Here is an 18,802-nt window from a genome sequence, read left to right on the forward strand (position 1 = left end):
TTAAAGTGGCCGCGGTGATGCAGCGAGTTAAACTGCTAAACTGCAGAAATTGTTGACTGGAAGAGTTGTTTGAATCTGTGAGACAGGGTAGGCTCCTGTTGTTAGCCCCAGCTTCTGCCAACCTAGCAGTTCAAAAACAAGTGAATGTGAGTAGATCAACAGGCACCTCTTCAGTGGGAAGATAACGGTGCTCCATGCAGTCATGACCTAGGAGGCATCTATGGACATTGCTGGTTCTTCAGCTTAGTAATGGAGATGAGCCATTGAGTTAGAAAATGATTTTTTTAAAAGAATAAGGTAACCGTAAAAGACATGCTCCATCAGCCTCTACTTTGTTTTATTTTAGTGTTCAATGATATAAAATAGTCTTCTAGCATCCTTGAGTCTTGCATCCAATTATTCATTGTAAGCCTTATTGTGGATTGACAGATTGCATAGCTACTGATCAACCAAGATAAAGGAATAACTTTGCTAGGTGTCCTTCATGAATTTCCCTTGAATGAATGAACACAACCAAGGCTGCATCAGATGCTCACTTTGGGCCAACCTGACATGACATTTATTTGGTTGCTGTGAGTTTTCTGGGCTGTATGGCCATGTTCCAGAAGCATTCTCTTCTGACGTTTCACCCACATCAATGGAAGGCATTCTCAGGGCTTGAGGGCTCTGTTGGAAACTAGGAAAGTGGGGTTTATGTATCTGTAGAATATCCAGAGTAGGAGAAAGAACTCTTGTCTGCTTGAAGCAAGTGTGAATGTTGAAATCGGCCACCTTGATTAGCATTTAATGTTCTTGCAGCTTCAAAGCTGGATGATTGCTGCTTGGAGGTGATAGCTGGCCCTGATTGTTTCCTGTCTGGAATTCTTATGGTTTTTTTTTTAGTGTTTCCCTTCATTTACTATCCTGATTTTAGAGTTTTTTAAATACTGGTAGCCAGCTTTTGTTCATTTTCATGGTTTCCTCCGTTCTGTTGAAATTGTCCACATGCTTGTAGATTTCAGTGGCTTCTCTGTGTAGTCTGACATTCATTGTTTTAATAGTATGGATATTTTAATGAATGCAATTAATGTGCATGATTTTGGCACCCAATGGGAAGTCTGAGAAACATCAGGATGATACAGGGTGAGGAGAAGAAAGCTTAACATTTTCCGTCCCTTTTGATATCTGTCCAAACTTCCTTTCTCCATCCTTCCAGTCTAACTTCTGGGCTTCCTAATTTTGACTCAGCCACTACTTGTATAACAAAAGTATTTTAATTTTATGCACACAAATAATATCACATCCAAATTTGCCTTACCAAAAAACAGTTTCTACCAAGCATACTTGAAGTTCTAAGTAAGCATGGATATAATCCGGTTACACACCACTAGATGTGTCTGTGTATTCATGCATTTTCTGCAGTGTACCAGCAGAGTTTAATATATCTGGACAGTTTTGAAATAGAGGGGATAAATAGGTATGGAAAATGACCTCAGATTTAGGGGGATAAAAGGGGAAGAGTAGGAGAGAGATGTCCTCTTCTGACTCAGATGACTTTCAGATGATTTCCAAAATAAAACCTATTACATCTTCAGCAGTGGAAAGTTCATTAGTCAAATTTGGTTGTCCCCAATTCATATTTTTGACTTAATGTGGATGAGATGATTTTAACTTGTGAAGGCAAGATTGCTTATAGTAGTCTTTCCGTATATAATAGTTGTCAAGTGAACTGTCAATAAATGTGATATGATGGTGCCTTTCTGGAATGTTTATTATCTTGGCCAATGGAGAAAGGGTAACATTGATTATTCTTATATAGACTAATGGCCAAGAGGTATTGTAAACTGATAGCAAGCAAAGCAAAGCAAAGTTTATTGAATAGTCTATTGACCGCATCAACATTAAAAACAAAAACAGACATGTAAACTGATAGTAGACTGCATCTCAGATTTTAAAGTGCAATAGTTATGGAATCTGATGCACCCCAGAGGACAAACTATCATGTACTGTATAATTTAGTGGGCTAAAAAAAATGCTCACTTCCAATCAGAGTAAATGCATACTAATTTGAAAGCTGTTGATTATAGTTTCTCATATGGACATGTGTGAGATATGATTACTCTATGCTGTGCTATTTTGTTATGTTCAATGGCATAAAATAGCATTTTATTTTTTGTTTGTTACTTGAAACCTTATTATTTCAGTGGCCATAGTTGCCTCACCCGGAAATATCTTTCATACCACCAACTTGGCATGTTTCCTCAAGGGGCAGCTGACATCCAGAGGAATTCCTGTCTAGATCTATTGAATTTAGGAGTAAAGGGAGTCTCACAAGAAGTCCCAAAGTGAATGATTGCTGAAAGCAACAGTTACAGACCAAATATAACTTAAAATTTATCCTCACTGTTCATTCTTTTCTCTTCCACCTGTCTTATGATGGTGCCTGAACATAAATACTATGTGCAATATCCTAAAGTAATGATGAAAATAGAAAGGGTTTAGTACATGGTCGTTTCAAAATATAAATGGATAAAGAATTATAAAACCATAGAGTTGGAAGAGACCTTGTGGGCCATCCAGTCCAATCCCCTGCCAAGAAGCAGGATATAACAATCTTGGGTATGCCTTCAAGTTGCCTGTAGACTTGTGGTAACCCCATTAATTGCACTGGATTATCCTAGGCAAAAAACATGGCGTTTGAGTAGGGAAAAGGTTGGGATAGTGGTAACAATCAATATTATAAAAGTTAAATTGTCACACTTCAGAAGCTTACATGGAGTAAGAAAAATCAGATTGGTTATTTATAATTATACACCTTTTCCTTGCATGCTTCAAGCATATTTCTTGACCAATACATGCCACCTTTCTGAAGTTTTTAGAAGTTTGTTTCTAAAAGCAAGGGATTTTCCTTTATGAGTTCATCACTGTTTTTATTATAAAGTGTTCATAGAATGACTCATTCACATATGGCAAACTTGTCATCACAGGTTTTGAGATCTATTGGCTGACCACTGCAATTTTTTATGGAAAAAAAGGAGAAACATATGTGTAATGTAACTTAAGGCCCTTCCACACAGCAATTTATCCCAGAATATCAAGGCAGGAAATCCCACAATATCTGCTTTGAGCTGTGTTATCTAAGGCTGGATCCAGACAAGCCCTTGTCCCAGAAGCCACGTTAAAAAAATGGATGTTTCTGGGGGCCTGTCCATACCCACTCCAGAAAGCACACATTTTCTGGAGTGGGTTGTCCACATGTTCTCTCGAGAATAGCCTGAGAGAACATGTGGAGGCCCTACCTCCCTCCTCCCAAGCCCCAGATCCTTTTGAAAAGTAAAAAAAACTTACCAGAGCAGCTCTCCTGGCACGTACAAATGATGTGGCAGGAGAATGGGGGGGGGGGAGGGGGGGCTGTTACCCAGACACCTAGTGGATTTATCCCATGCTTTCCAAGAAAGCATAGAATAAATCCACTATCAAATTAATTTGCTACAAACCAGTGGGTTTTCCTGGTTTGTAGTGAATTAATGGGGGACTGTCCAGAACATTTCTGGAAGGGCCATAAGTCCACACTAAGATAATGTGGGATTTTCTGCCTTGATATTTAGGGATAGAGGGTTGTGTGGAAGGGCTCTAAGAGACTCAACTAGGGAAGTCCCCCTACTGATTTTTGCTTTTATCATATTTTCAATAAGTGCCCCTTCCTTTTCATACAAGAAGCAATGTAATATAGTACAAATGTAGGATACCAAATTAAGGAAGGCTGAATGAATTTATATGGAAGCAGACAAAGTTGAATTAACCCTGTACATTCAGGTCTGACTTCACAACCTGTATACAAAGCTTACACATATGCAAACTGAATGGGTGTGTGTGCTTTAGCAAAATTTGCTACAAACTATACAGACTTTGGGATAGCAACAGCTTGTTTGTTAGAGCAGTGCTTTTCAAATTATATAATGTTGTAGAGCAGATATTTTTGTTCCTCAGTGCACCAAGCACTGCTGCCATATTATTGTGTTTGCAATTTCCTTGAACTTGCCCTGGACTAACAACAAATGGCTCACGGATCAACAGTGGCCTGTAACAATATGTTAGGCTGTACTACTTTTAGCTGAACACATAGAGAGAGATGGGAATGTTCCTGAATTTGCACTAGTGTCTTCATGTGTCCATTCATTCTGCATTGGGGTCTGGAAAGGGCTTACCGTATTTATTCAAGTCTAATGCACCATCAAATCTAATGCGTACCTTGTTTTCCATAACCTGAAACCAAAGAAAAAAGTTTTTGCTGGCCAGTGTAATGTGCAGTGGCAAAAAGTGCAAAACCAGTGGATTGAGATAAATGATTTTAATGTTTATGTATGTATATAATCTATTTATGTCCTGGCATTGAATGTTTGCCATTTGTATGTTGTGCTCCGTCCTGAGTCCCCCTCAGAGTGAGAAGGGCAGAATATAAATGTTTTAAATAAAATAAAATAAATAATTTTCATTTCGCCAAAACGGTGAACATTGTAGTTGCTGCCTGATAAGGATTCCTTCTTTAAAAACAAAATGTTAGGACACCAAATTTTCCAGCAATGGAAAGGAAACATTGGAATGCATCTGTGCTGTTGAATGAATGGATTTTTACTGCCTTGGTTTCATGCTATGAAATCATGAGAACAGTAGTTTGACAAGTCTTGAGCCTTCTCTGCCAAAGAGTAGAATTTATTCACCAAACTACAAATCCTAGAATTGCACAACATTGAGCCATGGCCATTAAATGAAAGATGTTGTCCCTCAAATCAGAGCTCCAGGTGCAGCTCCTGAAGCAGCTTCCCCTTTGGCTTTGGCTCAGCACTAAGATTACAGTATGAATCTAATGTACACCCTAAGTTTGGAGAGGTCATTTAGCAAAAAAATGGTGAGCAAATACAGTATCTTTCAGCTTTAACCTTTTGTCTGCAATCTAGAGATTGGGGTATAGTAAATTTTCAAATGACACCTTGCTAGTATTTGGATAGGAGGTTACAAATGATTATCAGGTGTTGTAGGCTATATTTTAGAGTAAGGGATTGGCAGATTGCCTCTGAATATTCCTTCACTAAGAAAATCCTTTGAAATCCTTGGGTGACCATAAGTTTTTAGATGTTTTAAAGGTATATGCACAAATAGTGCCAAATGAGAGAACAGTGCATGCTTGGCAAAGTCTGTATTTTTAATGGTTTCAACGCTAAACAACTAGAGTTTACAGTGGAAATCTTCTTCTTCTCCTTCTTCTCATTGCCCTTACTCTTTCTGAAGAAGTTAACTAATGAAGCAGATGAAAAGTTTATTTACATTTTATAAGATTATTTATAATGGACATGTATATGTTTTTACAGTTTTATAATATTGTGTTTTCTGTTATTGTTATTGTCTGAATCTGGCATTGAATTATTGCCATAGTTTGTAAGCCACCCTGAGTCCCCCTTTAGGGGTGAGAAGGGTGGGGTATAAGTACATAAATAAGTAAATAAATAAGTAAATAAAGTATATAAATAAGTATATATTTATATAAGTATATAGGTATAAGTAAATAAAGAAAGAAATTTAATTGCCCTGGGTAGTTCCAAAACACAGATTCCAGAAAGAACAGGCAATTGAAAGGATAAAATGAAGACAAGTGAGGACATGATGAATCCACTCAGGGTTCAACCCCGCTGAATTCAAGAGTCGTGACTTTCCAGATATTACTTTGATATGTGTATGTGCCTTTGATTCACCTGTCAACATATGGCAATCCATGAATGTCATGGGGGTTTCTTAGGCAAATAATTCTCAGAGGTAATTTGCCATTGCCTCTATTGAAAATATACCCTACAGCATCTTATATTCCTTCGTGGTCCTGCAGTCAAGTACTAATCAGCTCTGACCTGCATAACTTCAAAGGTTAGACAGGATCTGGTGCTTTTAGGGAATTCAGGCTCTAGTATTACTATACTTATCCCCTTATTTTGTTAGTCCTTGTGGCATATTAATCACAAGTAGCTTTATTTACAGTGATGTGTTAATAACTTTTGTATTTTCTTTGAATACGTAAAGCATCTACTTTTCAGGATTCTAATGGCATCTCAAGGATGTGGGAGGGAAACATATTTTCCTTATTTTTTTTAAAGCAACTATACTGTGATGTTTCCAACTTTAGCTTGGAATTCTTTCCCTGCAGGAATTTATAATATTATTAAAATACAGTTCAAGGAGGCAGGCTTTTAAACCATGAATTTGTTGTGCGTGTAAGCTTGTCATACGCAATGAGCAAGAGCTTATTTCTGGCAGGGGGTTTACCCCAAGATCAAAGGACATAAACCAAAGTACATTTGCTCCTGTCACTGTTGTTAACTGTGAAGGCCTGGAACCTTTAATCTTTCACTAAATTTCACATCTGTCTTGGTAGTATTGTATCTGTCTCTGGGAGAAACTCTACCAGCATTTCAGTCAAAACTTGTTAGACCTCGCCCCAAGAAACTGGAGTGTGAAGAGTAAATCCCATGGCATTCAGTGAGACTTACTTCTGAGTAAGCATGCTTAAGGTTGGGTTGTCTGTGTGTGTGAGCGCTTGTTTGCAGTAATGTTTATCCTGTTGTGGCTTTTTTTCATATTAACATGGAGAGCTCTGACTTTATGTGACAGATAGTAACAGCTGTAAATGGCTGGGTCAGCTGTCTGCTAGACTGAGCTAAGAGGACAGTTGGTGTTGTGATAGATTCAGCCTCTATACTCTGAGAAATTCCATGGTCAAAGATGCTTCTGTACAGCCTATCAGCTCAACATGAAAACAGGGGTTTATAAACATGTGCCTGACATGCTTTAGATTAGAACAACTGCATGCATACGTCTGTGATATGCACCATAAAACTGAACATGAACTCTGTTAACACAGCAGTCCTTATTGCACAGCAGTCATTCCAACATAAGCAATGCATGTGCTGTTATTTTCAGTTCTCATGTAGAATGTCTTGCTGTCATCTCCAAAAAAGCAAGTATTTTAACAGATGAACTTTTTTGTATGATAAAAGAGAGTAAATGGTGGTAGAATAGGCACATTACAATAGAATTTAAATGTGTGTGGTTGTATGACAGTTACACCTGTTTGCATTGAGAGCAGTTAAATAAACCAAGAATCTTTGGTCAATAATTTACTGTACAATGGGCATTTGGTTTGGTTCCAGTTTGGTCCCGAGATAACAAACTCTGAGGTTCTTAATTTCCATTCTATAAAATGGCAAAGGATGAAATCACATTATCATAATAGAATTGAGACTTTTGTTTCCCAATAGCCCAGTTTGCTCCTGCAGAATTCTGGGAAATGTAGTTCAGGGCAGAGCATGTGGAGTTCTCAGCCAAAGAGCTCCTCGGCTTCTCTAACTGCATTTCCCAGAATTCTGTAGGAGCAACTTGGGTGATGGGAAACAAAAGCCTCCTTTCTATCACACTAGTGTGATCTTGTCAATAGTAAAAGGGTGTCCCTTATATAAAACGACAAAATCAAGAATTGTTTTAGGCAATTTTAAAAGAAACATTTTCAGGCCATGGATAGTTGAATCCATGGATACAGAATCCAATGATATGAATGGCCAACACTAGAGTTTAAAGAATCGGCAAAGAGTGTGCATCCCATATGAAATCCTGTGGCGGCTTCTTGTGGAATGGTAGTTTAGGGGACGAGCTTGGATAGAGAGCTCCTGGGCCTCACTAAGCTACAAGGAAGTCTACGTATTTGTTAAAGTACTGTGTCTTATTTCTTTTTTTCTTTTTTTTCTTTCCTTCTTCTCTTTTCCTCTTCTCTCTCTTTCTTTATTATTACTCTTTATATTATGAGCTTTTTCAATCCGAAGATTCTCACACTTTCTATGTAAAATAATGGGGAAAAATGAAAAAAAAAATGAAGATGGGTATTAAAAAAGATAATCTGAGAAGGGAGAAAAATGGGAGAATCGAAGATACACGAAGGAAAGTACTTAGTCAACTACTGCAATGTGATTTATGTCCTATTTGTATGTGTCGTTAAATGTTGTTTGTATACGTTGTTAAATGTTGTTTTATAGTGAAAATCAATAAAACTCTATTTTTAAAAAGGTTACAAGGCCTAGAATTCTGCAGGAGGCGGCCACAGGATTTCAGATGGGATGCATATTCTTTGCCTACTCTTTAAGCTCTAGTGCAGGGGTCCTCAAACTTTTTAAACCGGGGGCCAGTTCACTGTCCCTCAGACCATTGGAGGGCCGGACTATAGTTTTTTTATTTTAAAAAATCAATAAAATATTCCTATGCACATGGCACATATCTTATTTTGCTGTGTGGAAAGGCCCTAAGAGGGGGTTCTTTCTAGCCCTCTTTAGGCAATAATTCCAGGAGCAGAGAATGGGAAATCGTCCTATTTCTAGTCTGAACAAAATCTGGCTACCAGTATTAAAAAAAACTCTAAAATTATAACTGTAAATAAAGAACAACACTCAAACACAGGGGAACTCCAGACAAGAAACAATCAGGGCCAGCTAATCACCTCTCAACAAAGGATTCTCCCTAAAAACTGTCAGGCTATGAAATGGTAATCAAGGTGGCCAATTGAAACATTCATACCTACCTCCAACAGACAAGAGTTTTTTCTCCCACCCCAGATCTTCCACAATTTTCCTAGTTAAAGGTTTTCCTCTGACATGAAGTCCAATCGTGTCCAACTCTGGGGGGTGGTGCTCATCTTCATTTCTAAGTTGAAGAGCCGGCATTGTCCGTAGACACCTCCAAGGTCATGTGGCCAGCATGGAGCACCGTTACCTTCCCGCCGCAGCGGTACCTATTGATCTACTCACATTTGCATGTTTTTGAACTGCTAGGTTGGCAGAAGCTGGGGCTGACATCGGAATCTTATGCTGCTCCCCAGATTCGAACCTGAAACCTTTTGGTCAACAAGTTTAGTAGCTCAGTGGTTTAACCCACTGTGCCACCGGGTGCTCCAATACATGTTAGCAGTCTTCAAAAAGTTCAGCTTTTTGCAACTCAGAGCCCCTCCACGCAACTGAATAAAATCCCACATAAAATCTGCTTTGAACTGGGTTATCTGAATCCACACTGCCATATATCCCAGTTCAAAGCAGATATTGTGGGGTTTTCTTCCTTGATATTCTGGGGACCCTTCCACACAGCCCTCTATCCCAGAATATCAAGGCAAAAAAAAAACCCCACAATATCTGCTTTGAACTGGAATATATGGCAGTGTGGATTCAGATAACCCAGTTCAAAGCAGATATTGTGGGGTTTTCTTCCTTGATATTCTGGGGACCCTTCCAAACAGCCCTCTATCCCAGAATATCAAGGCAAAAAAAAAACCCACAATATCTGCTTTGAACTGGAATATATGGCAGTGTGGATTCAGATAACCCAGTTCAAAGCAGATATTGTGGGGTTTTCTTCCTTGATATTCTGGGGACCCTTCCAAACAGCCCTCTATCCCAGAATATCAAGGCAAAAAAAAAACCCCACAATATCTGCTTTGAACTGGAATATATGGCAGTGTGGATTCAGATAACCCAGTTCAAAGCAGATATTGTGGGGTTTTCTTCCTTGATATTCTGGGGACCCTTCCAAACAGCCCTCTATCCCAGAATATCAAGGCAAAAAAAAACCCCACAATATCTGCTTTGAACTGGAATATATGGCAGTGTGGATTCAGATAACCCAGTTCAAAGCAGATATTGTGGGGTTTTCTTCCTTGATATTCTGGGGACCCTTCCAAACAGCCCTCTATCCCAGAATATCAAGGCAAAAAAAAAACCCACAATATCTGCTTTGAACTGGAATATATGGCAATGTGGATTCAGATAACCCAGTTCAAAGCAGATATTGTGGGGTTTTCTTCCTTGATATTCTGGGGACCCTTCCAAACAGCCCTCTATCCCAGAATATCAAGGCAAAAAAAAAACCCACAATATCTGCTTTGAACTGGAATATATGGCAATGTGGATTCAGATAACCCAGTTCAAAGCAGATATTGTGGGGTTTTCTTCCTTGATATTCTGGGGACCCTTCCAAACAGCCCTCTATCCCAGAATATCAAGGCAAAAAAAAAAAAAAAACCCCACAATATCTGCTTTGAACTGGAATATATGGCAGTGTGGATAACCCAGTTCAAAGCAGATACTGTGGCCGGCATGGCTGCATGGAGCAGCACCGCGCGCTCACACGTAAAGCATCTCGCGAGCTGCTTTACACACGAGTAGACCCCGCGGAGCAGCCTCCCTTGGCTGGCTCACACTGCGCATTGGCCCTGATGGGCAGCCTGAGCCTGCCAAGGGAGGAGCAGCACCGCACCGCGTACTCGCGCGTAAACACCTCGCGAGGTGCTTTACACGCGAGTAGACCCCCGCGGAGCAGCCTCCCTTGGCTGGCTCTGCTCTGCGGGGTCTACTCGTGCGTAAAGCACCTGGCGAGGTGTTTACGCGCGAGTAGACCCCGCGGAGCAGCTTCCCTTGGCTGGCTCACGCTGCGCATCGCCCCCGATGGGCAACGTGAGCCTGCCAAGGGAGGGGGGCTGTGTGGGGGGGGGGCGCTCCTCCCCCGCGGGCCGGATAGGTGCCCTTGGCGGGCCGGAAGTGGCCCGCGGGCCGTAGTTTGGGGACCCCTGCTCTAGTGTAATAAAGCACACAAGGCTTTAAGGAGCCATTTTTCTAGCTCAGTGTTTCTCAAACTATGCTCCCCCAGATGTTTTTGACTTCAGCTCCCAGAAAAACCAGCCAGTTTACCAGTTGTTCCAAATTGTGGGAGCTGAAGTCCAAAACATCTGGTGGAGGAGCCCAGTTTGAGAAACTCTGCTGTAGATTGTCTCTCACCTGACAATCCAAAGAACCAACTAGTTTTGAAGTTTGTAATATTAGATTGTTGCCATTGTTTCCTAATTCAGGAATCATTGATAGGGATCTGTTTTTTTTTAAGTTATGATATTTCTTAAGTAAAACACTGGTTATCTTTTTAAAACTCTCAGAAGAAAATGGCATATTATCCAACTGTTAACACCACTGCCCCTTAGTGGCACAGCGTGTTATTTTCTCTTTTAAATTGGCTCTTCTCATATTCTATTACACAGCTTGGCAGTTTCTAATAGCCTTTCCAACCTTACAATTCAATTGCTGGACAGGAATGATGATATTTGTAATCTAACATACCTAAATAATGCCGGATTGTCAGCAATGGTATCTAATTACCGGTCTAATTACAGTCTATCACAAATCTGCATCGCTTTTTTCTGCCCATACTCACTACCTTTGGCAAAAAGCATCTCCTCCTCAAACATTGTAAACTGTTTAGATTACAGAAGGTTAATAAGAATTAAAGTCTAATCCAATTACAATTCCAGTGGAACTCATCTATAGAATCATGCAGGAAGACTATAAATGCCTTGAGAGAACATAGTAATCATTTTTTAAAAAGAAATCCATGAATATTTAACTTGCAAAAATTGAAGTGTGACCCTATTGTCTCCTTAGCATCCTTTAACTAGGGCCTCAGTTTACTAGAATTAGTCGGCTTTCAGGCCTTGATCAGTTGTTTGTTTTGCAGTTGCAGAATGCATCTTCACTGAGCAGAAACCGTGATGCTGATCTAGAGTGGGGTATTCCAGATCAGCATTTCTGGAAGCTACACTTTGCACCCTGAACTATTCCAGTGGCTGGATAGTGACTGAACAGTTGAGAGGTGCCGGAACTAGTTCAGCACTGTCCAGCTCTGGCCCTTTGATGTGTGATTTGCTGAGCCCACCAGGCATGATAATGGCACTGGACACTGCTCAGAAATTAGAGTGAATAATCACCTCCTCACTTCCCTCCAGTGGATTCTGTGCTCTGAATATCTTAATTTCAAGCATTGAGTGGGGTCCAGCATCATTTTTGTGCCAGATGGCACAAATGTGAGATTGAGGCAGGCAAGGAAGATGCCATCTCCTGTTCTTGACTTGCCTGAGCCCAGGGGAATCAGGTTGGCATGTAACTATGACTGCTTCCCAAATAGGATGCGGTATAGTTAATTGAACATACCCAAAGTTGCTGGTTATTTTGTAAAAGCTCTAAAATATCTAATGTTTACGCAGTTCAAAGCTGCATTAAGTTGCATCAGTTCGGTGTCTCATACAGCCACTATAGAGATGATTTGACCCCCGCTTCAGATTAAAGTGCTAGTGAAGATGACCATGTACTCTTTTCAGCTTCGTGCTCATTGGATAAACAAAATCTTGAACCAAATAGGGCTTTAGGATGATTCAGTAAAGTTCTTTGTATGTTCTAATCTTTTAATAAAATTAGTCTCAATTGTTCTTGGGATGCGGGAGGCCCACTCATGCTCACTTCAGTAAATATATAATTATTGCAACAATTGCAAATGTTAGTTAATTCTTTAATTTGGAGAGTTTGGGATTCATTATATCATATGCTAAATGTCTAGAATTCATAATTGACTAGACATTCCTCTGATAACTTGGCCCAAACTATGACCAAGTTCTTTGTATGTTCTAAAAGAGTAGAACATACAAAGAACTTTACTGAACCGCTTTATTATTGTTCTGTACTCAAAGTTATAGTGCTGTATCTCACATTGCCCTCTATCCTTGCGGTTGCCAATTGACTTACTCACTTTATCCATCAGCCCGTCCTTACAATTGATTTGCACCAGTTCGCCCACCCATTTCCAGAAACTGATTATTATTGCAGGTTCATTGGTTATTGATTGATGCTTGTTTTTATATTTTGTTATAATGTTGGTTTTATTCTGTTTTATGCTGTTGTTTATGTATTTTAATGTGTTATATTTTAACTATGTTGATCGGGCTAATCCCCATGTAAGCCGCCCTGAGTCCCTTTGGGGAGATGGTGCCAGGGTACAAAAATAAAGTTATTATAATACAAGATCCTTGTATCAATATTCCAACAGAAAGTAGGAATCAATAGCAGTGTTGCCTCAACAGTTTAGGAAACCCTTTTGTTTCCTTTGCAATCAAATAGTCTGCCCTTTTGAACCTAAATGCTCTGCCACAGAAAACATCACACAAGTTTCAACTCCCTCTTCCATCTTTTCATTCTTGAATATGCACACTTGGTTGCACGTCATACTTTAGATATTTGGCATACCTTCAAATCAGGCACTGAATGAGATACCGAGAGGAGGCAGGCCAACAATTGTTTTGTTAATATGACACCTAAAATGTTTTTTTAACACTATTGTCACCTACAGATGTGTATAGCATGCCAAAAAGAAATCCAGATAGCAATCAAACAACCGTTCACTATATGAGAATATTGTTTTGTTGTCTATGGAGGCTTTGGTCATTTATTCTTAACTAGCTGTCCCCTGCCACACATTGCTGTGGCCCAGTCTCGTGATCTGGAAAATAAAGTAATTTCTTTCTGCTTGTGGGTAAACAGTATTTCTTTTTGTTTCTTTGTGTTTATGTGAAGATTGTCATCTTTGCCTACTCTGGAACATGCAACATAAAATTGTCCTTTATGGGTCCCTTTCAAATCTACGATGCTATATATTTCTCTGTGTGTGTATCATATATATCTATATCTATGGCTGGATGGCTCTTTGTCAAGAGGGCTTTGATTATGTTTTCTTGCCCTGGTGAAGAGAGTTGGAATGGATGGCCTTAAGTATTTTCTGATGGTCATGGGGGTTCTGTGTGGGAAGTTTGCCCCAATTCTGTCGTTGGTGGGGTTCAGAATGCTCTTTGATTGTAGGTGAACTATAAATCCCAGTAACTACAACTCCCAAATGTCAAGGTCTATTTCCCCCAAACTCCACCTGTGTTCATATTTGGGCATATGGAATATCCCTGCCAAGTTTGGTCCAGATCCATCATTGTTTGAGTCCACAGTGCTCTCTGGATGGAGGTGAACTACAACTTATTTTGCAGAAATTTGTCATGTGGCTGTTTTGCACAGAAAATAATTTTTTTGTGCAGAAATATGCATTCCTGTGCAGAAAAGACTGTAATTGACCCAAGAGGATAAAGGTGGGATATAAATAAAGATAATGATGACGATGATGACAGCAATTTCCATTAAAAGCAGTATTTTCTGCACATGAATTATTTTTTTCTGTTTTAAAATACTGTTTTCCACAGAAAATGCTTTTGGTGCCACAGGAAATGGTGTTTTCTGTGAAAAACACAATGTGCAATATTTGTGCAGAATAAGCCCCCAAATTGTAAAGAGTCTGAAAAAAATGTCTGATTTTCTAAAACTTTTTCGGAGTTTGAAGAAAATTGCTGAAATTACTAATTGAAGATTATTTTTTTTTATTTGGATTAAGAAAGAGATGGTTTAGGAATCTAATATGGAAACAGAATAATTAAAGGTAAACAGATACACTGTTTTCTTGACAAATGCAAAGTCAACTTTTTAAAATGGGGGATATATTTATATAAATTTATTTATTTATTTATATATATATATGTGTCAAAACCATTGCATATATAAGCATAAAACTGATAAAAATAGAAGAAGCACAAACGGCTAAATAATTTTGACCAAAACCAGGCAACAGCGACTGCATTGTCTGTAGCTTTAAACAATTCTTTCTCTGTACATGAGGTAGGGCGTTGTGCACAAGCATACAGGTGCAGAGGTGTTTGTTCTGCTCCATAGTCACACAAGCTGGATGATTCTTTCACGTAGTTCCATTCGACTTTTGATCTGCCCACTCCATTTCTGAGTCTGTTCAGGGATTTCCAAGTTGCCCATTCTTGCTTTGTCCCTGGAGGCAGACCCTTGTGGGGGACCATCCAATTGGGATTTCCTGGTTTAGTTGCCCAGAGGGATGCTCTTGCTGTTGCTGGGGGAACATTAAGAGGGGTACATATAAATAAATGTAGATAATTTTTTTTTCCATATAAAGACTTTGCTGAAATTCAGTCTTTAATCTCTTGTGGAGGCAATGTGGTCTAAGCTGATATGCTTAAGAGCTTCTGCTGTGGCACATTTGTGTGTATGTGCACACTTATTCATAAGTGTACACATACACACACTTATGAATAAGTGCGCATATTCATAAGTGTGCACACATTGCTGATTAGTATTATATTGCAAGGCTCTATTAAAATTGGCAGTATGACAATAAAATCACATTACATGTGATTTGAATCAATAATTGAAGCCATAACTTTGAGTTTGCAAGATATGAGTAGGATGGTGGATGAATTCTGGGGCTCATGGAGATCTCTCATTCATAGGGGTTGTCAAATGTTGAAGTCAATTTGAAAGAAATAAGAATAATCTACTATTATGAATTGGCAATTGATTGATTAATTTGGTATAATACTGAGTTTCTTGGTATAAGTTGTTTAATTTATCGTCAAAAATGTTGAGATTAATATACATTGATAGTTGTTGTTGTTGTTCATTCGTTCAGTCGTTTCCAACTCTTCGTGACCTCATGGACCAGTCCACACCAGAGTTCCCTGTCGGCCGTAATCACCCCCAGCTCCTTCACGGTCATTCCAGTCACTTCAAGGATGCCATCCATCAATCTTGCCCTTGGTCAGCCCCTCTTCGGCCCCTAATATATCATTGTAATTGATATATTACAATGAATTCTTTAGAAATCTCACTGATATATTACAGGCTGTGTTATCATCTTGCTTGTAGTTATTTTATTCAGATTTACCATGAGCTGCTTGGGGCATTGTTTACTTGGAAGAAGGAGCAGAGAAAGAAACTGATGACAGTTGGTTTAATCCATCATAGTCACCATTAAGCACAGGATGAGTGTAAAGAGAGTAGTGTTAGTGAGTGTAAAGAGAGCAGAATAAAGTTGACCCTCCATATCAATGGATTTTGCATCTGCAGATTCAACAATCCACAGCTTGATGATATTTTTTAAAAGCCACAAACCCAACCTTGATTTTGCTATTTTATATAAAGAGCATAATTCTAGTACACCATTGTATATAATGGGACCTGAGCTTCCATGGATTTTGGTATCCATAGGATGTCCTGCAACAAACGCCAGTCGATACCTGCCAGCATTCACTAGCTTGTTACAGCTGATATGCTGCTGCTGAGAATCGTAATTCATCACATCTGGAGTGTATAAGAATGGGAAAGACTGCTAGAAATCAAACGACACAATTCAAATCATAGTATGCTAGATAGTTCAAGTAATAATCAGAGGTTATCTGGAGGGCAAATATCTGTAGATTACTCAAGTGAGTGAATTAGATTGTATGCAAAGGGAAGGGATGCCCTTTTTCACAAAAAACAGTACTTAGTTACCACCTCTTCATAGAGAAATTGAATCACAAAATTAATAGTGTTGGATCAATATAATTGTACAACTGTGTGGATAATATTCTCTTTCCTCTCTTATTCAAAGGATATATGTGAAGATATCTCTGATCACGTTGAACAAATCCATGCTCTCCTGGAGACTGAATTTTCCTTGAAGCTCCTATCTTACTCTGTCAATGTGATTGTTGACATCCATACAGTACAGCTTCTTTGGCATCAACTTCGAGTTTCTGTCTTGGTTCTGAGAGAGAGAATTCTACAGGGACTGCAGGATGCCAATGGGAATTACACCAGGCAGACTGATATTCTACAAGCCTTTTCAGAGGAAACAAAGGAGGTATGGGAAATAAATGTAAATGTACTTTCTGGACTCTAATTCATATTACGTTTTTACATTCAGCTCCTTTTTGAAGGAATTTTTGGTAAGACTAGGCATTTGAGGTGGCCTCTTGCCTAATCTTTTTGGTCATTTTTAGGGCAAAGAAGTTAATCTTAAATTGGTATTACAGTCATCCAACTCAGAATGACTGAACTAGCTTAAATAAAGCATGAGTTTGTCACGTTTGCTTCAAAACTTCCATACCAGAGATAAAGTTAACTGACTTTACAGCTACAGGGAAAGGCATTAGTGGGACACATTGACCATAGCAATATATGTTGAAGGAATAAACAATCTGTGATTAAAGTAGAGAGCTGAATGCATCAATCATAACATTTTCTTCAATGGAAAATTACAGGTTCACGTTAACAATGCTAAAATAAATCAGTTACTCCTTTCAACACAATTACACAAATGTGTGCAAATCTTTGTCAAATAGGCTCTCTTGAATGCATCTTAAATGTCACTTCAAGAATGACATTCTACTCTGAATCAAATATGCTGTACACTAGGGTTTTGAATTTAAATCCTACAGATGGACTACATGTATGGATTTTTCAGCACTCACAGACCATGTTCTGTGAGTGCTGAAATGAAACCTCACCCTGGAGTATTCCCTAAGAAACGTACTCAGGACCATGGGTTGCCCAAAATAGGCCCTGATATATCACAACCAAATTTTGAAAGAATTGCCCCCTGTAATTTCATAGTGGCACTTTAACCAAAGAAATTTTTCTGAGCAATGCTTTGAACAGAATTTGTCAAAGGAGCTGGAGCAATCAAGTCCCACCCTGTATCTGTGAATCCTCCTTACCCTAAGCACCAGAGGTTTCAAGCCACACCCCAAAACCTAATCCCAAATTGCAATATTTTAGGTGATTAAATAAACAAAATGTTAAAATGCATGCATAATACAATCTAAAAGCAATATATTGTGATTTAAAATACTTCAAAATAAAGTATTCCAACAATCAGTACAAAAAGCTTAGGACTCATTGCTGTAGAGACCCAAAATCAAAAGCAATTTGGAAATACCCTGTAGAATTTGTAATTACATGACCTGTTAAAACATGACGATTGTTTCGTGATGATCAATATAAAGCTCACAGCTGCACAAGGACTCTGCACACGTGGCCCTATATTTAAAAGACTGTTGCCTCATCAAGCAGCCCATGAACCTTAAGTACCTCCAGCCAATGTGATATTTTCTTGCAGTACAGATAATGGTCACTTCTATTCCGATTCTAACATCAAGACTTGTATACAAGTTTCTGAATGCTAAGATCTCTTTGCTCCTGTTTATATTTGCTCTTTCAAAGGTTAGCTTGTCTTATATTGAAAGCAGAAAGGGCTATTCCAAAAGTACCAAAACAGCTTTTAAATTAAGAATTCACTGTGTATCATTGTAATGCTTTTTGAAGTCTTAATCATGGAATTAAAATTTCTGCTACTGAGAGATATACCTCCCTCGCCTGATCCCAATTCAGTTGCATGCAGGTAGGGGTTAACTGATATTACCCAAGTTTGCATTTTATCTAGCATGCAGAAAAACCAGAAGAATGTTGTGGTTTGACAGGATCAAGTCCTTGGACAAGATCAAAGATATACCTTGTTCGGAATCCTTAATTTGAATTTTAAAATCCAGTCTCCAGGCAAAACTGAGCAGGCTGACTCATCTTTAGATCTTTTACTTTAAACTCACAGCAATCAGGAGTCCAGTGCTACAAAGTTGGACAAAGAATATCTGCACCAATTTAAAGTTCAGCAATCCAAAGTGCATATCTATATCTCAAGCAAAATTGCTCATAATATACTTAAAGAGTAGGTGGCTTTGAAACTGAGATCAAGAAATCATGTACTCATTCATTTCCTTTCCCTCCTCCGTTTCCTTTCAACACCCACTTTTCACCTGCTATTGCTACAGATCTAGTTTTGGATGGTATGCCACTTTCATAATATAAATGCCCATGTTCTTAAGAAATATTTTTCTGGGCAGTAACTCTAGACTCGTGTGGTCATACATGAATAAAAGTTGGCCTTCCCTGCCAACAAAGTTTGTCACATGTAAACAAAGTTTGTCAGTCATAAATATTCATTGTATCTATTGTTAGTCTTTTGTAAAGACTGTGAGCCTATGATCACAACC

At 38.8% G+C, this 18,802-nt stretch overlaps 1 protein-coding gene across 7 annotated transcripts in view; it reads left to right on the forward strand.

Moving 5' to 3' along the window:
• AKAP6 (A-kinase anchoring protein 6) overlaps positions 1 to 18,802 on the forward strand; it is a 314,103-nt gene that overhangs the window by 76,393 nt on the left and 218,908 nt on the right. For all 7 annotated transcript variants that reach the window (XM_067462875.1, XM_067462873.1, XM_067462874.1 and 4 more), the window contains one exon: positions 16,363 to 16,614. In XM_067462875.1, the coding sequence (XP_067318976.1) occupies positions 16,363 to 16,614 (252 nt within the window). The remainder of the gene's footprint in view (positions 1 to 16,362; positions 16,615 to 18,802) is intronic.

The sequence above is a fragment of the Anolis sagrei genome, chromosome 1 (assembly GCF_037176765.1).
Source record: "Anolis sagrei isolate rAnoSag1 chromosome 1, rAnoSag1.mat, whole genome shotgun sequence".
Classification (NCBI taxonomy): domain Eukaryota; kingdom Metazoa; phylum Chordata; class Lepidosauria; order Squamata; family Dactyloidae; genus Anolis; species Anolis sagrei.